Source organism: Centropristis striata, chromosome 11, assembly GCF_030273125.1.
Source record: "Centropristis striata isolate RG_2023a ecotype Rhode Island chromosome 11, C.striata_1.0, whole genome shotgun sequence".
Lineage (NCBI taxonomy): Eukaryota > Metazoa > Chordata > Actinopteri > Perciformes > Serranidae > Centropristis > Centropristis striata.
Genome location: NC_081527.1, coordinates 14,833,008 through 14,846,482, shown reverse-complemented (window position 1 = coordinate 14,846,482; position 13,475 = coordinate 14,833,008). Strand labels below are relative to the sequence as shown.

Below are 13,475 nucleotides of genomic sequence, written 5' to 3'. Positions count from 1 at the left end.
GTTAATGTATAGTATATATTGTTTTAACAAATAAGGCCAAACTAATACGTACATAGATGTATTTATTTTATTTGTGTTTATGTATATGTATATACCGTTATTAGTATGTTTTTGAAATGCTAGTGGCTCTCGTATTAAGCCTTTCTAATTCTTGTTTTTAAAAGTGACTTAAATTAATTCAAGCTAACTCGAGTCTGACTGCTGGTACGTTCAATAAAGTGTCTTTTACACAAGCTGGATCTGTTTTTTCACATCAAACATTTTAAAAAGTCAACACCAATGTCTGCTGTACATGGACGAGGCTTTATTCCTCAATGAAACATTTAGTACAAACAAGTGTAAGGGCTGTACACAGGTTAAATTAATTCTTTTATCAGATACTTTGTTTAAAACACCATTTCCTTAGCCTGACCCTGACAACTGTTTAAAAAAAAACCTCAGATAAAAACAAAATACATGGATAGAGTGCTGTACCTGTGTGTCCACATTGACTCAGACACCACTGGGAGTAAAACCACTTTATAGTAGTCGGACGGTAGTTAATAAAATCATAACAATCATAAAAAGTACAATAAATACAGACATAAATGCAGTTGTGTATTGAAAAATACACAAGGTGAAATTTGTAGGAATACAGAAGGATAAAAACAACACTTTTGTCCCTGATACTACTGAGAGTTTGAAGGTGTTGTGCAAGTTATATGAAACAAGTCAAAGTTAGTTTCATACGGTATACTACATATAATGCTGACAACAGTGCTTTGTTTTGTCCAAAAGGACAAATGTGAAGAAACACAAGGCTTTCCTGTGAGTGACCACCCACTGGTCAGTCACAATGCTGTCCACACCTTCATGAGATGAAAAAATGAAAAAATAAACCGGCTGTCCCTTTAGTGCTTTAGTTCATTTGGAGCTGGAGCCTGGCCGGGCTGTAGTGTTTGCTGCAGAGGGCAGGGTGACGCGTTGCTCGTCCATTCGTTTGGCCTGAGAGCGCATGATGAGGCTGAAGAAGTCCTCGTCTGGTACAGTCGGCCCTCGGACTGGAGGAGGGGGAGGGGCACAGCGCTGGTCGTCCAAACGGGACCCCTAGTTGAGGTGAGAGGAAGGATGAGAGTGGCACTTTGAGATCTGGTTACAGTTCTGGCATCCTGCCGCTGAATCCCAAATTAAATGAGTTTGAGTCTACCTTATATTCCTCCTTTGTTTCATTTACAAGCCGCTCTCTAAAGACGCTAATAATTTCACTCTGTGTGTGGCTAATAGCACTGGTGGTTGTGAATTGGACCTCTTTTGCACTGAAGTTCATTTGCATAGAAAGGGGGCGATTTTGCAACACATGTATGTATATAGCCTCATTTAAATATGCAAATAGAACCGGAGCCCCGATATGCAATTTCCTTTGTAGCGCAGTTAGGGGTGCAATTCACCCTTTGTGGGTGCTTTGAGAATTACACTGTTTGTATTTGCACATTTAGCAGTGGCAAAAGCCACACAACCCTTTCATGATTCACAGACTTATGTATTAAAGGGGCCCTATTATGCTTTTACCTTTTTTCTGTCATATATATAATGTTACAATGTTGAATGTTCAAATTGAATGCAGCCAAAATTGCAAATGCAGCAGTAAACATATATAAAAGGTTATCACTGTGAGCAGGGTTTCAGACTGGTCTGAACAATTAGTTTCCAACGGTTTTTCTACTCTCAGCCCGTGACAGGTTTCCATATAAGGTCACCTGCTCCAGACAAGTTACTGTAGTGTTTACATTACATATACCTGTATCTACATGCTAAAATCAGAGAAATAATAATAATTGTAATTTTGGTTGCCAATGTTATGAATTTTCCCCCAATTTATCATAGAATTCCTGCTAGAACGCGTCTACTGTGTAGTTTTTGGTTTAGAAACTTTAATTTGTGTTCACAGCAGAAAGTGCCGATGCTCTGTCATTCCTCTGGCCAACACAGTTCTTCAGCCAGAGGGTGAATCGTGTTGCAGCAGCCATGGGCAGTATGAGGGGAAAAAACTGTAGCATTTGCATTTGGTCTAACCTGGCACTTGACAAGCATGTCGAAGAAGTCGTCATCAGGCTCAGCGCTGTCAGCGTTGGCCATCAGATGGCTGAGAACAGCCTGGTTGCTGTTCTGATTGAGCCTGAGCCCGGGAAGACTTCCTCCGGCTGCTGACGACTCCTCTAACCGCCGGCCTTGGGCACCAGAGACGTTTGCAGACTCTGATACAGCTACAGAGTTTGAGAGAAAATATAAACAGCAGAGAAGTTGAGTTTGAGTATGAAAAAAGAAAGATATTGTAGGAAATGTATGACTTTTGAGTCTGAATGCATGGACTCACATTTCCTCATGGCTCTGGGAGGCGACTCTGGACCACTGCTTAATGATATCCGGCTGCCTTTATCCTGTATTGAACAGCGCTGGTCATCCATACGGTTGCTCTGAAAACGGCTCAACAGGTCAAAGAAGCCCTCGTCTCCGAGCATGTCGGGGCTGAGTCTCTGATGAAGTATAAAAAGAGGAACATGAGAAACAGCTAAACAGAGCAGGCCTTGTTTGGTGATAGCTGTGGGACACTACATGAGGTTAGACATGTGGGTGGTTATCAGCTGAATGCACCCTGTGCCGTGTACCTTCTGTGGTCCCTGTGCGGACGTCTGGCTGGCGTCCAGGGTGTTACTGGTGTCCTGGAGCACCTTACTGGAGCCACCAGCCTTGTACTTCTTCCCACGCAGACGGCTGACAAAGAACAGCTTGGAGGAGCTCTTGGCCAGGGAGGGTTTGGACTGTTTGGTCAGGATGTCACTGTTCCACTTCTGAGCCTGCAACACACACGAATGGATTAGTGACCACAATGCACAGGGAAACGAGGGGGGAAACGATAAGCTTGTAGATGATAAAAAAGAATTCCACTTTGGTCAAATCTGGTTCTAGTGAGTAACTGTGAAAGACATGGTTCCCACAGGTCCCTGACAATAGACATAAATAAATAAACATTGGTCATTGAAAGTGGTTGGATTTACATATTTTCTCCAAGAATAGAAATTTAAGTTCTTGATATTCTTTTTTGTCCTCTGTGAGTTCCTGTAAAGCTTCTCATTATAAAAATGGCCAGTGTTGTAACCAATAAATCTTGATCTGTGTCTCAGATTATGAAATTAGGCCTGGAAAGTCTTTTAAAAATCCTTGATTTTGATGGATACAACATATGTGTAAAGTGGACTCTAGACATCATGTGATGTAGAAAGAAGTTTTTACATTCATCTTGTCTGGAGTGAGTTTCATCAGTTCCAGGTTCTCCATGCTGTGTCTTCTGCTCATCCTGGGCCTCGCTCCTAAAACACATACAACAGTATAAACACCAGATATACACACCTTACTAATAAATAAAGACATCTAACATATGACTTACCATGCATGTTGTAGTCTATATCGTTATTCTCTGAAATAGTGGAGTTATTTGTGCTGTAACTCAGGCCGAGAACTATCTGGAGATCAGACACGTTCATACGAGCCGTCAGCTCCCCGCTTCTGTCTCCAGTCTAAAAAATAATCGCACACACACACACACACACACACACACACACACACACACACACACAAATAGAGAAGTTAATTTTCCTACTGAAGGTTTTGTTTACCTGTTATTTGCCAAGTAAAACGGCTTAGAATACTGTTTCCACTGTTTTACTGTTGAGGAGAAAGTAATTGTAATTGTATACCTCTTTGCAGATCTCCAGGTGTTTCTCAGCAAAGTGCATGGCTTGGTCATGGTTCCCCAGTGCAGTGTAAGCATTCCCAAGACTCCAGCATGCACGGCCCTCCCCAATCCTGCATTTAAAAAAACACATTTGAATACATGTATTCGGCATAGTTAAAATGTAGGACATTCTTCTTCCTATAGTGAATGTGTGTGTGTACCTGTCATTGAGGTCCTGGGCTATAATGAGGTGTTTGAGGTGGTAGTCTATGGCTCTCTCATAGTCTTGCAGAAGTGTGTAGGTGTTGCCCAGACTGTAGCAGGCCTGGGCCTCCACAGCTCGGTCCTTCAACTGCCTCGCCAGCTGCAGTGTCCTCCTGACAAACACGCAGACAAGCCTTTTTAAAAAAACCTCAATATTGGCCTCTGGCTTTTCACATAATAGGCTTACTTTCTCAGAAGTCCCCACAGTTCCCACAGTCTGGGAACAAGTGGAGATCAATAGGTCTGAAAATTGAAGCCAATGTTGAAGTGCCTTAAACCTGCATTCTTTCTAATGACCAGCAGGGGGCGACTTAACTAGTTACAAAAATAAGTCATATTGTATTAATTTGTACTGTAGTTGCCAAAAATGTATTCTTCAGGGTTGAAGTTTTTCTGGTAAGTTAATTATTTTTTAACCCGTGTTTTGCTAGCTATAATTCGCATCACAATTAACTTGAATTACAGTCAATTTCTGGCTCCAAAAAACAAGATGGCAACAGTCAAAATGCCCGACTAATGGCTTCACAATGTTGGTCCACAAACCAATGACTGGTGCCACAAAGGCTACATGCACTTCCTTTATTCCGTCTATGTCTATACCATGTCATACACAAAGGGAAGTCCCTCCCCACCACCCATAGAGATTATTTTTAGTCGCCAGACCCATTTTTTGGATGCTTGTGGAAAAACTAGAGCTTAGTTTATGCTTGGTGGTGCAATACTCTTAAAAGTGGTCTTTTAACAAAGATGATATGTCACACCACACCCGACATTTAAATCTTTGTGGTAGAATGTAGAAAGAGAGTTTAGTTAACTCCCCCTCCACCCTGCTGGTTCTAGCAAGACTGCTGCAGTTGCAATCACAAAGCAAAGAAAGACCATTTAAAACACAACCTTCTATCTGTCTGAACAAATTATCATCTATTCTGCCGGCCTTCATTCAATACTACATGTTAAGCATGCTTGTCATACCTTTTTATACAGAAATTAATTTAAAAAGTTAAATGTGTTGGCTGTGGCTTACTTGTAATGCTCAGCTGCCACTCCAAATTCCCCCAAAAAGATATAAGCGTTCCCCAGGTTGCAGTAAGCCCGTCTCTCCGCAGAGCGGTCGCCAAACTCCTTAGCTATGAGCAAGCGCTGTTCAGAAAGAGACATAGAAACTTATTTTAGAATAAGTGTAATTAGAGAATATGGATTTAACTGAGTCACATTTATAATCCTCATCTAGCCTTTGCAAATATGCTTTGACAGTGAAAAGATGCTTTTAGGGTAACACACCTGTTCGTGAGAAGCTACCGCTTTTCGGAAGTTTCCCAATAAGTAGTATGTGTTGCCGAGGTTGCCATAGGTTCGACCCTGAGCAGCGCGATCCCCAAGCTCCTTCACTATCGCCAGGTTTGCCCTGAAAATACAAATGCAACATCATAAGCAACATGTTGTGGCAATAGCAGAAAGGACTTTTATCTCTAAAATATGAGCTGTACATATCCACTAGCACCATACTGTATAGACACTCACTCATAGTACTCAGCTGCCTGCCTCAGTGCCGTCATGACCTCCTCTGGGAAATCTCCAGGCTCAGCTCCACTCCAACAGATACTTTTGCCTTTGGCATGGTACACATTCCCAAAGTTATACAGAGCTCGCGCTTGACCCACCTAACACAAATCCGGGAAAAACATGTCAGTGCTGAAGATTGATGTCGTCTGAATCCCCTCCCATATTAGGGCTGCAACTAACAGTTTTTTCTTGATCAATTTATCTGTAATTATTTTCTTTGGTCTATAAAATGTCAGTAAACAGTGAAAAATGTCCATCTCAGAAATATTCAGTTTAAAATGATATGAAAAAGAGAAAAGATGGAAATCTCTATGTTTGAGAGGCTGAAATCATAATTTTCTCATTAAAAAGTACTTAAAAACTGTACTTAAAAAGTACAACGATTGTACTTCAACAAGTTATCAAATTAGTTGGCGATTTTTTTTCCTGTCGATGGACTAATTGATTGGTAGACAAATCATTGCAGCTCCATCCCATAGGCTGAAAAATATTTCACTGTATACATTAATCACTAATGAGCTTGAATGTCCTGCTGCATCACCTTGTCATTTATGTCTCTGGCTATGTCCAAGTGTCTCTGACAGCAAACCACAGCTTCGTCAAACCGCCCCAGCACCTTTAATGTGTTGCCAAGGTTTCCACTGGCTTTGGCTTCTCCAAGCAGGTCACCAATTGTCCTATGCAACACACATTATGTTAGTAATAATACAGCAATGAACTGTTAGCATTGGGTTGGGGTTCTTGTAGGTCCAACCTGGTCAAAGTGAGGTCATGCCGGTGGAACTCCAGGGCCTTAGCGTAGTCGTGCAGGTGGAAGTAGGCATTGCCCAGCTGGCTGTAGATGGCGCTGAGCACCTGCAGGTCCTCTGTGCCCACCTGGATGGCAGCTTCAAAGAAGGAGACGCCTGCTCTGTAGTCGCCCACCTTACAGAGCCGCTCACCCTCCAACGCCAGCTCCAGGCAGGACACCTCCATCCTACAGCCGAAAGAAGTAAGAGTTAGTCGGTCAAGTGTCCTAACAAGGATCTGGCCTGCTGCTTGAATTGGTTTCAGAGCAGCATAAAAGTATCTAGAATCCAAAGACAATAATTAAGGCCCAGTTATGAAGATATAGTGGAAAAATATATCCTCTCTGGCTGAAACCGTGAGCCAAGTGACCAGACTCACACCAGGGAACAAAGTTTTCAGCCTTTGCTTAGAAAGAGGGCTTTTAGCTACTTCCTTCCAGCTACAGAGAACAATGGCTCATACTGGGGTTTGTTTGTTATGGTCGATCTCACATCCTTTTGACATGCCTCAGAAAGTGAAGTGGGTTACTTTACAGTCAAATGAAGCAAGGAGCTGGTAAAAGTGTTCAATTATACCACAGGATACAAGATGTATGCAATTCGAATGAAGTTTTCTAAGACAACTGGAGTTACCAAGCCTTGTGGAGTTACAAATGAGGTTAGGCTCAGATGTTTCAGGCCAGATGAAAGGAGGGTTATAACAATGGCTGATGGCTTATCTGGACATGGATTATCTTTAGATTAAGCGGCATGTGTGTGCAAAGCAAAGATTGTTAGTCTGCCAATTTTTTTCTCAGGAAATTGTATTGTTGGGAAGAGATTTCTATACGCAAATTATATTCAGTTTGTTTATCTCAAGCTTTCCTCATGTACACACCCATGATTTTGTCTGAAAGCTGTCCAAAACTGACCCAGAAACCCTAACAAACAAAAAACACAATTTGGTGTGGATTCCTCATGTGAAGTAATAGCTTACATTGTCAATGGTGTGCTGTTAAAACACCCAACAAAGAGGCTTGTTATATCATTTAGAAAGGTTATTACTGGTTAACAAAGGCAAACAGGGTGCTCTGAATCGTCGATAAAGCTCATGTAATTAGCTGTCTTAGGTCTTAAATGAGCAACGCCTACTTTTTGCCTACTATCAATTTAAATAAATGCTTTTCCCAACACTGTAGGACATACAGTGGTAAATACTAGCCTACCTGATTGCTTTCTTTGTCTTACAACAACGGCAACACATGGAACATCTGAGAGGCATCTATGGAGGTTTTCACAAAATGCACATTCCAGGTTGCAGCTTTGTCTGAAGCATGGAGAGACCAACTCAACCCAAATAAGTAGTCTGTACTAAAAAGAGCATGATCAAGTCTAAAAGGTTATAAAAAAAATAAATACATTTAAAAAAAACAGTATTCCTTTCCTGTGACCACTGGTCCTCTGACATCATAGAGCTGATTTAGATCACGCATTGGAAAACTTTGAAGGAGACGTGTGTGACGTGTTGTTACAGTATTAACTTCCAATGCATGGCAGCGAGGAAACCGCTCCATCAGCATTTTCTTGGTTAATCTGCTTGTCTTTAAAGCTCTCTCTTCTGACCTGGTCACCTGAGATTAAGTCTGTAGAGTGCGCACCCGACAGATTACATTGCTGGGGAGTGCTAAGTAGATTTATTAGACATGTCAGGCACAAGCAGACTGTGCAGTGAAGTTTAATGGAATCAAGTCATTAACAATACTGAGTTGTAGCCATTGGAAATGCATGTGCTCCAACCAAGCAGACGCCGACTCTATCCAAATAAGTTGGACATGCATGTTACGAAGAACAAAGCAAGCAGTGATGAATTTTTCAGAGCTTGTTAAATATTGAAGCCATGTGGAGCAAGTCACACCTGCTGCCAGAGCTCTTTACCTGGTGATGTAGGGGCAGCTGGCTGATGCCTTTTTTTTTTTTTTTAGGAAACTTGTCTGCCTTGAGTCAACAAAGGCACTGAAAGCCCTGTGCAGCATTCATACAGTTAAGTTTAAGACTAAAATTCAAGCACTTTCAGGCCCAAACCAAAAATTTCTAGACTCTCGAAGGCTTTATTATCACACTGAAATAAATTTCACAGAATTCATAAATACCCACAGCAATCATTGTAGTGTAATACAATGTTTGTTGGAAGTCAAGCATTTTTCAAGGCGTATATTCGAATTCAAGCATATCCCAAACCTTGAAAACATAACAGTTAAAATTGGGTATTTTCCAAACTATCAAGACTTTGTAAAAACCCTGAGGTGAATCAGTATCCCACTCTGTACCCGAACGTAGGCCCTCAATTTTCAATTCCATATAACACATAACACCATCACTTCCTCAACAAGGTATCACCATATAAATAAATACCTTATCTTTCCCTGATCATGACACATCTTATGTAACAAGAATTAAAGCATTTGGAAATACGAAGAGATTTTTCTTCTCTGAACCAACAACCAACTCCTTTAATTTACAGTCACTTCTAAAAATTTACAGGGGAAAGCAAAATGCTAGAAACAGAGTCCCGAAATCTACTCTACAACCATACCATAGTTGAGAGAGGAGGGATTCCTACCTGTAGCGGACATGAAAGGACTGCTCCTCAGTTCCCCTGCTAACCACTGAGCCACTGGTATCCATTGATGTGCATAATATGAGGGACAATCCCAGTCTCGTTCCCGAAAAAATGGTTGCGTTTAAAAACAAGAGCCAACCAGAAAGAAAAAAATGATCTTTGGTCAACAGGAGTTGGGGAAGAGGAGATAAACCAAAGTAAAAAGTCACAAAATGCGCTGAAGTGTGTGACTGTCTCTCTGCTGAATGTTGACTGGGAAGGGTAACCCCATGAGTGCGAGACAGAGCTGCAGAGTCCTGAGTGTCAGTCCACACGGCTGCGTTCGTATACTGTGTGTTTTGCGTCACTGCACCTCAACCTCGTCAGCAGCCCTCTGTGAAGAGAACACAAGATGCTGTATGTGAAGCCTCATTCTGGCCACGCAGTGCCATGGCAACACCTACCAAACAGCAGCGTGCAGTGCACAAGCGGGTCAGGCAGAAAGTGAGAGAGCAGGGCGGGAATGGAATGGATGGGGGTCAACCCAAGCAAGCTGTCTGTCAATCTAAGATGGTGACTCAATTCCTCCAGGCTTTGAGATGTGCGTGTATGCTCGGAAGGTGCTACAAGGTGAGAAAGCTATGAACGCCACAGATGGCAACCTATGCAGACAGAGATGGCAAGAAAAAAATAATCTAAATGTAAATAAAAAGATAGTTGCAGAAGAGAGAAAGCAACCCGCAACCTGTTGCATGATGTCTCAAGAAAAAGACCACTAAATTAAAACTGCAGCTTGGAGAAAAATTGCAAAACAGAAGAACTGTTTTGCAATTTTTCTCCAAGTTGCTCCTTATGTGCGTATGCAACTTCCACCAAAGGAAAGGACAGTGATAAGCAAGCTACATGGATAGACTGATAGACTGCAACATGTAAAGACCAGAGCCAACCATTACCTCATTTCTCCATGAGGTCATAATAACCACACCCATTTGTCCCCCAAATTTAACCCAGCAGCCCCTCCCCTCCCCCCACACACAAAATGGGAAATGGGGCAGAGCAGTTATTTGCATCTGGGTTAATTCTTTATGCTAAATAACAACTAAACGACAACAGAAACATGGCAAACAAAAAGTGTGTATATTTGAAAACCTTTTGGGGACAGCATTTTATAGATTGAGCATAAATAACCACTGCTGTACCCTACTTTACATTTAGGCCACTCAACGGTATGATAAAGTGCCTTCTTATCCATCTTCTTCTAATTAAAACTTAAAAGTCAAAACATAGTCAGATCTGAACTGTATTTATTAATCAAGGCACAGTTCTCCCTGCTGTACATAAAAAGGAGACCAGTGTTCATAAAGCACATTAGATTAGGACCTTTGGCCTACAATAAGCTTGCTGAGCAGTTCCTGCTATTACGATAAGCACTGACTCATACTGCAAAAACAGCACAAATCTTAAAAACAAATGACAACCAGAAAGAAAAAAAACCAGGACAAATTGCAAAAACTCAATCATGTCTTGTTGATGTCAGAATCTCTCTTTGTGCTGGTGAATGTCTTTCTATGAAAAGATGTGACACAGTACAAGTGGCAGCAGAAATTCAATACTGAGGGATGCATTTAACAGTGTAGGTCCTGCAAAAAACAACAACATAGATAGGGGCTTGTTTGTTTCTGCGCACACAAACAACTGTGAATATAAGGGTGACTTTGTTGAATAAGAGAAGAATAGGGTTTGTATCTTACTATAACCCATGAATTAAAAGGTTAAGTTGATAACTTTTATTAAACTATTTTTTGTCAAACTGTCACTATATCCTGACAGTAATGCATGAGACAGATAAACTTTGACAAAAAAATCATGTTTTTCTGCCTCCTCCTAGTGCTCCTGGAGGAAAGCAACTAATCGGAGTTGAGGAGTTTCTGCCAACACAGCTGTCATCATCTGCTCATGAACTATGGTCAAACTGTCAAACTAGGCAAGGCTGATAAAATATGGATCAAGATTCTGTTCTGCATTGCTTATTGTGACAGTTTGAATAAATATGACAAAAGTTATTTTAACCAACTGAACCTTAACTAAACAAAAACACCCTGTGGTGCACAGTCATCCTGCTGCTACAAGTATGTGAACAACTGTAACACAAACTAAAGCCCAGGGCTTTGGGAGTCTGTGCAGTGCATGTTCCTGCACATTATTATAATCACCAATTGATGTGTGCCAGTGTTGGTGCAGCCTTTTCCACCATTGTATGCCAACTGGGTGTGTTGAAGGAGGGACTGCCCTTCTCATGAAGCTACAGAGAGCATGAACAAGTGTGAAATGATCTGGGGTTAAATGAAACAGGAGGTTGTTTTTTAATGACAGCTTCCTGGCAGGTAATCACTGACGCTTCAGTCACAAATAGGACATGATTTCATCTTAAACACAGAGAAGATGTGATCTATTTTCATCGTGCTTACAGTCCATTGATGCACTTAAATGACTACTGCCACTGAGAGCAAAATCTAAATATGGAAACACTGCTCAGCATTACACCATGAGCAAGCAAAAGCCTGCAGCAAAACAAAAGAGAGAAACAACTGCATAAGTACTGGGATACTGACCGGTAATTCTTCCGCACAGGAACAGGAAATCTGGGAAGCCTGCAAGGAAAAGTGTTGTGACCATTAATAACACCTAAATATAGTTATGGTAGTTACTTGTGAACAAAAAAAATTGAAGTATTTTGCTTTACATGATTATGGGCCACAAATGTACACAAAGTACTGCAGATGCCACTCAATTGCCAGTTTATTGGGTACACCTAAAACGAAGTGTACATAATAACTAATAACTCAATTAGGGAGAATGAATATAAGAAACACATCCCTGAAATTCATTTCAACATCACCTCACACTACAGCTTGCAGAATGACTTAAAACACCTTTCTGTTTTAACAAAAGTGAAAACATTTTAATGTTTCTTGCAGAGCTGTTGCATTACTTTTGGCTAAGTGTACCTAATGAACTGTTTATGTAATTAAGTGAGTGTATGCCTGTATATTTGTGTATTACTAAACTCGAATGTACATTAAATAATGCAAGTGCAATGTGGCAAGACATCTGTATTAAAGTGGCAATAATCATGCAAAACAAAGTTATTATTAAACAATTATTTTTCACAATCCTATATTCATATAGAAGGTTTGAGTACTACAACATGTCACTCTTATAAATATGTCATACAACCGTAAACAAACAGCAACAATATCATGATTCATCTTTAACGTTACTGGACACATCCTTGTGAGTATTAACTCCATTCACACGTTTTAAAGGTTACTCTTCATGATGAGGACTTTTAAAAAGGATTATGAACAACACATCGTGATGGATATCGGTTTAACACAAGCTCGAAGCCACAACCTCGGGCAAGTGAAATAACCCCTCTCTGATTACACTATCACATCCAGCCAAAGTTTAACTCAGCAAGTTAGCATGCTAGCGGCTAAACTTACGTTAGACGATCCAGTTCGAACAATGGTGACTTGTCTTCTTTTCTTTACTTTCTCGCGGAATTAAAAGGTCGGTTAAAAAATAGAGGACATCCGTAATTTAAGGGACAAAAGATACTATACCCAACCTAACGCTACATTATCCTTTAACTTTTGTAAAACTTCGATTTAACTTCGATGAGAAAGAAGAAAACCCTGTGGCTGTACTATCGTATGTGTTTTCGCGAAGTAGCCAATCAGAGGACGACATTCAAAGATAGCCACGCCCCGAATAACAGTCATTGGTCCAATAGATTTGAATAGAAAAGAGTGACGTCTTGTCATTATTTGGCTGTCAGTACCCGACAAACAGACTTTTCTTTTATCATGTATGACATTTTGGCACCGTTTGCCTGCAAAGTAAGCACTAATTATCACTATCATTAAGGCAAACATTGTCTTTTTCCTGCAGTGGTCAATTCTGAGGTTTTGGGTTATTGTTCTCCCATAACATGTCTTCTTTCAGAAATCCATTGCATCTATTGCAGCATGTATTACCCATACAGTCTCCGGTAGTATCTCCAATGGTAGTATCTCCAATGTAGTCTGAACCTTGTCATCACAAGCATGGTTAGAAAGCTCCCACTCTCCTGCACAATAGTATGCGTTTAAGATATATCAATATTGTTGTTGCTATGAATTAGATACAATATTTTGTCTTCAAACAGATAATTTCTATTAAGAACGTATGAAAGAAAATTATTATTATTTCATGCTCTGAGCCATAAATCTTAACTTCAGCTACACTTAGACACACAAAACCAACCAGTTTTATTCCTAATAAAATACTAAATGTTTTTATAGAGGGGGTTGTTTGACAGGAGATATTCCAATTTCCTTCTGTAAAAAAAACTTTGATTTGTATATATTAACAAAATAAAATAACTTTTAAATTTGCTTTTTCCACTGTTCAGATTTCTGTCCTGGAAATATATGCAAAAGAGTGCCATAGCCTATTTAATGAGGTCACACCTAATTTGCATGTATAAACATAAATGTCAGAAAACTTGTAATGCAAAAAAATATTG

The 13,475-nt window shown here is 40.4% G+C and overlaps 1 protein-coding gene across 2 annotated transcripts; it reads right to left on the bottom strand.

The window, feature by feature from the left end:
- Positions 1–282: 282 nt before the first annotated feature.
- On the bottom strand, positions 283–12,591 carry gpsm2 (G protein signaling modulator 2). Of its 2 annotated transcripts, XM_059344366.1 has the most exons (15): positions 12,412–12,591; positions 11,518–11,556; positions 6,294–6,515; positions 6,081–6,216; positions 5,498–5,637; positions 5,258–5,381; positions 5,001–5,116; positions 3,934–4,089; positions 3,735–3,843; positions 3,425–3,554; positions 3,271–3,347; positions 2,646–2,834; positions 2,354–2,513; positions 2,053–2,243; positions 283–1,086 (listed from the first exon to the last, which is right to left on the bottom strand). In XM_059344366.1, exons 3-15 carry the CDS (start codon positions 6,512–6,514, stop codon positions 904–906), a joined length of 1,932 nt encoding a protein of 643 aa, XP_059200349.1. In that variant the 5' UTR covers position 6,515; positions 11,518–11,556; positions 12,412–12,591; the 3' UTR covers positions 283–903. The 2 variants fall into 2 exon arrangements, with proteins under 2 accessions (XP_059200349.1, XP_059200350.1); XM_059344367.1 differs by lacking the exons at positions 11,518–11,556; positions 12,412–12,591 and adding an exon at positions 8,927–9,278.
- Positions 12,592–13,475: the final 884 nt, after the last annotated feature.

Excerpts from the sequence above, each read along its gene's own strand:
- gpsm2 (XM_059344367.1), bottom strand. The coding sequence starts at position 8,991 with ATGGATACCAGTGGCTCAGTGGTTAGCAGGGGAACTGAGGAGCAGTCC. Across the intron at positions 4,090-5,000 it reads GTGGCAGCTGAGCATTACAA|GAGGACACTGCAGCTGGCGA; the intron begins GTAAGCCACAGC and ends CGTGTTTGTCAG. Across the intron at positions 3,348-3,424 it reads TATAGACTACAACATGCATG|GAGCGAGGCCCAGGATGAGC; the intron begins GTAAGTCATATG and ends TATGTGTTTTAG.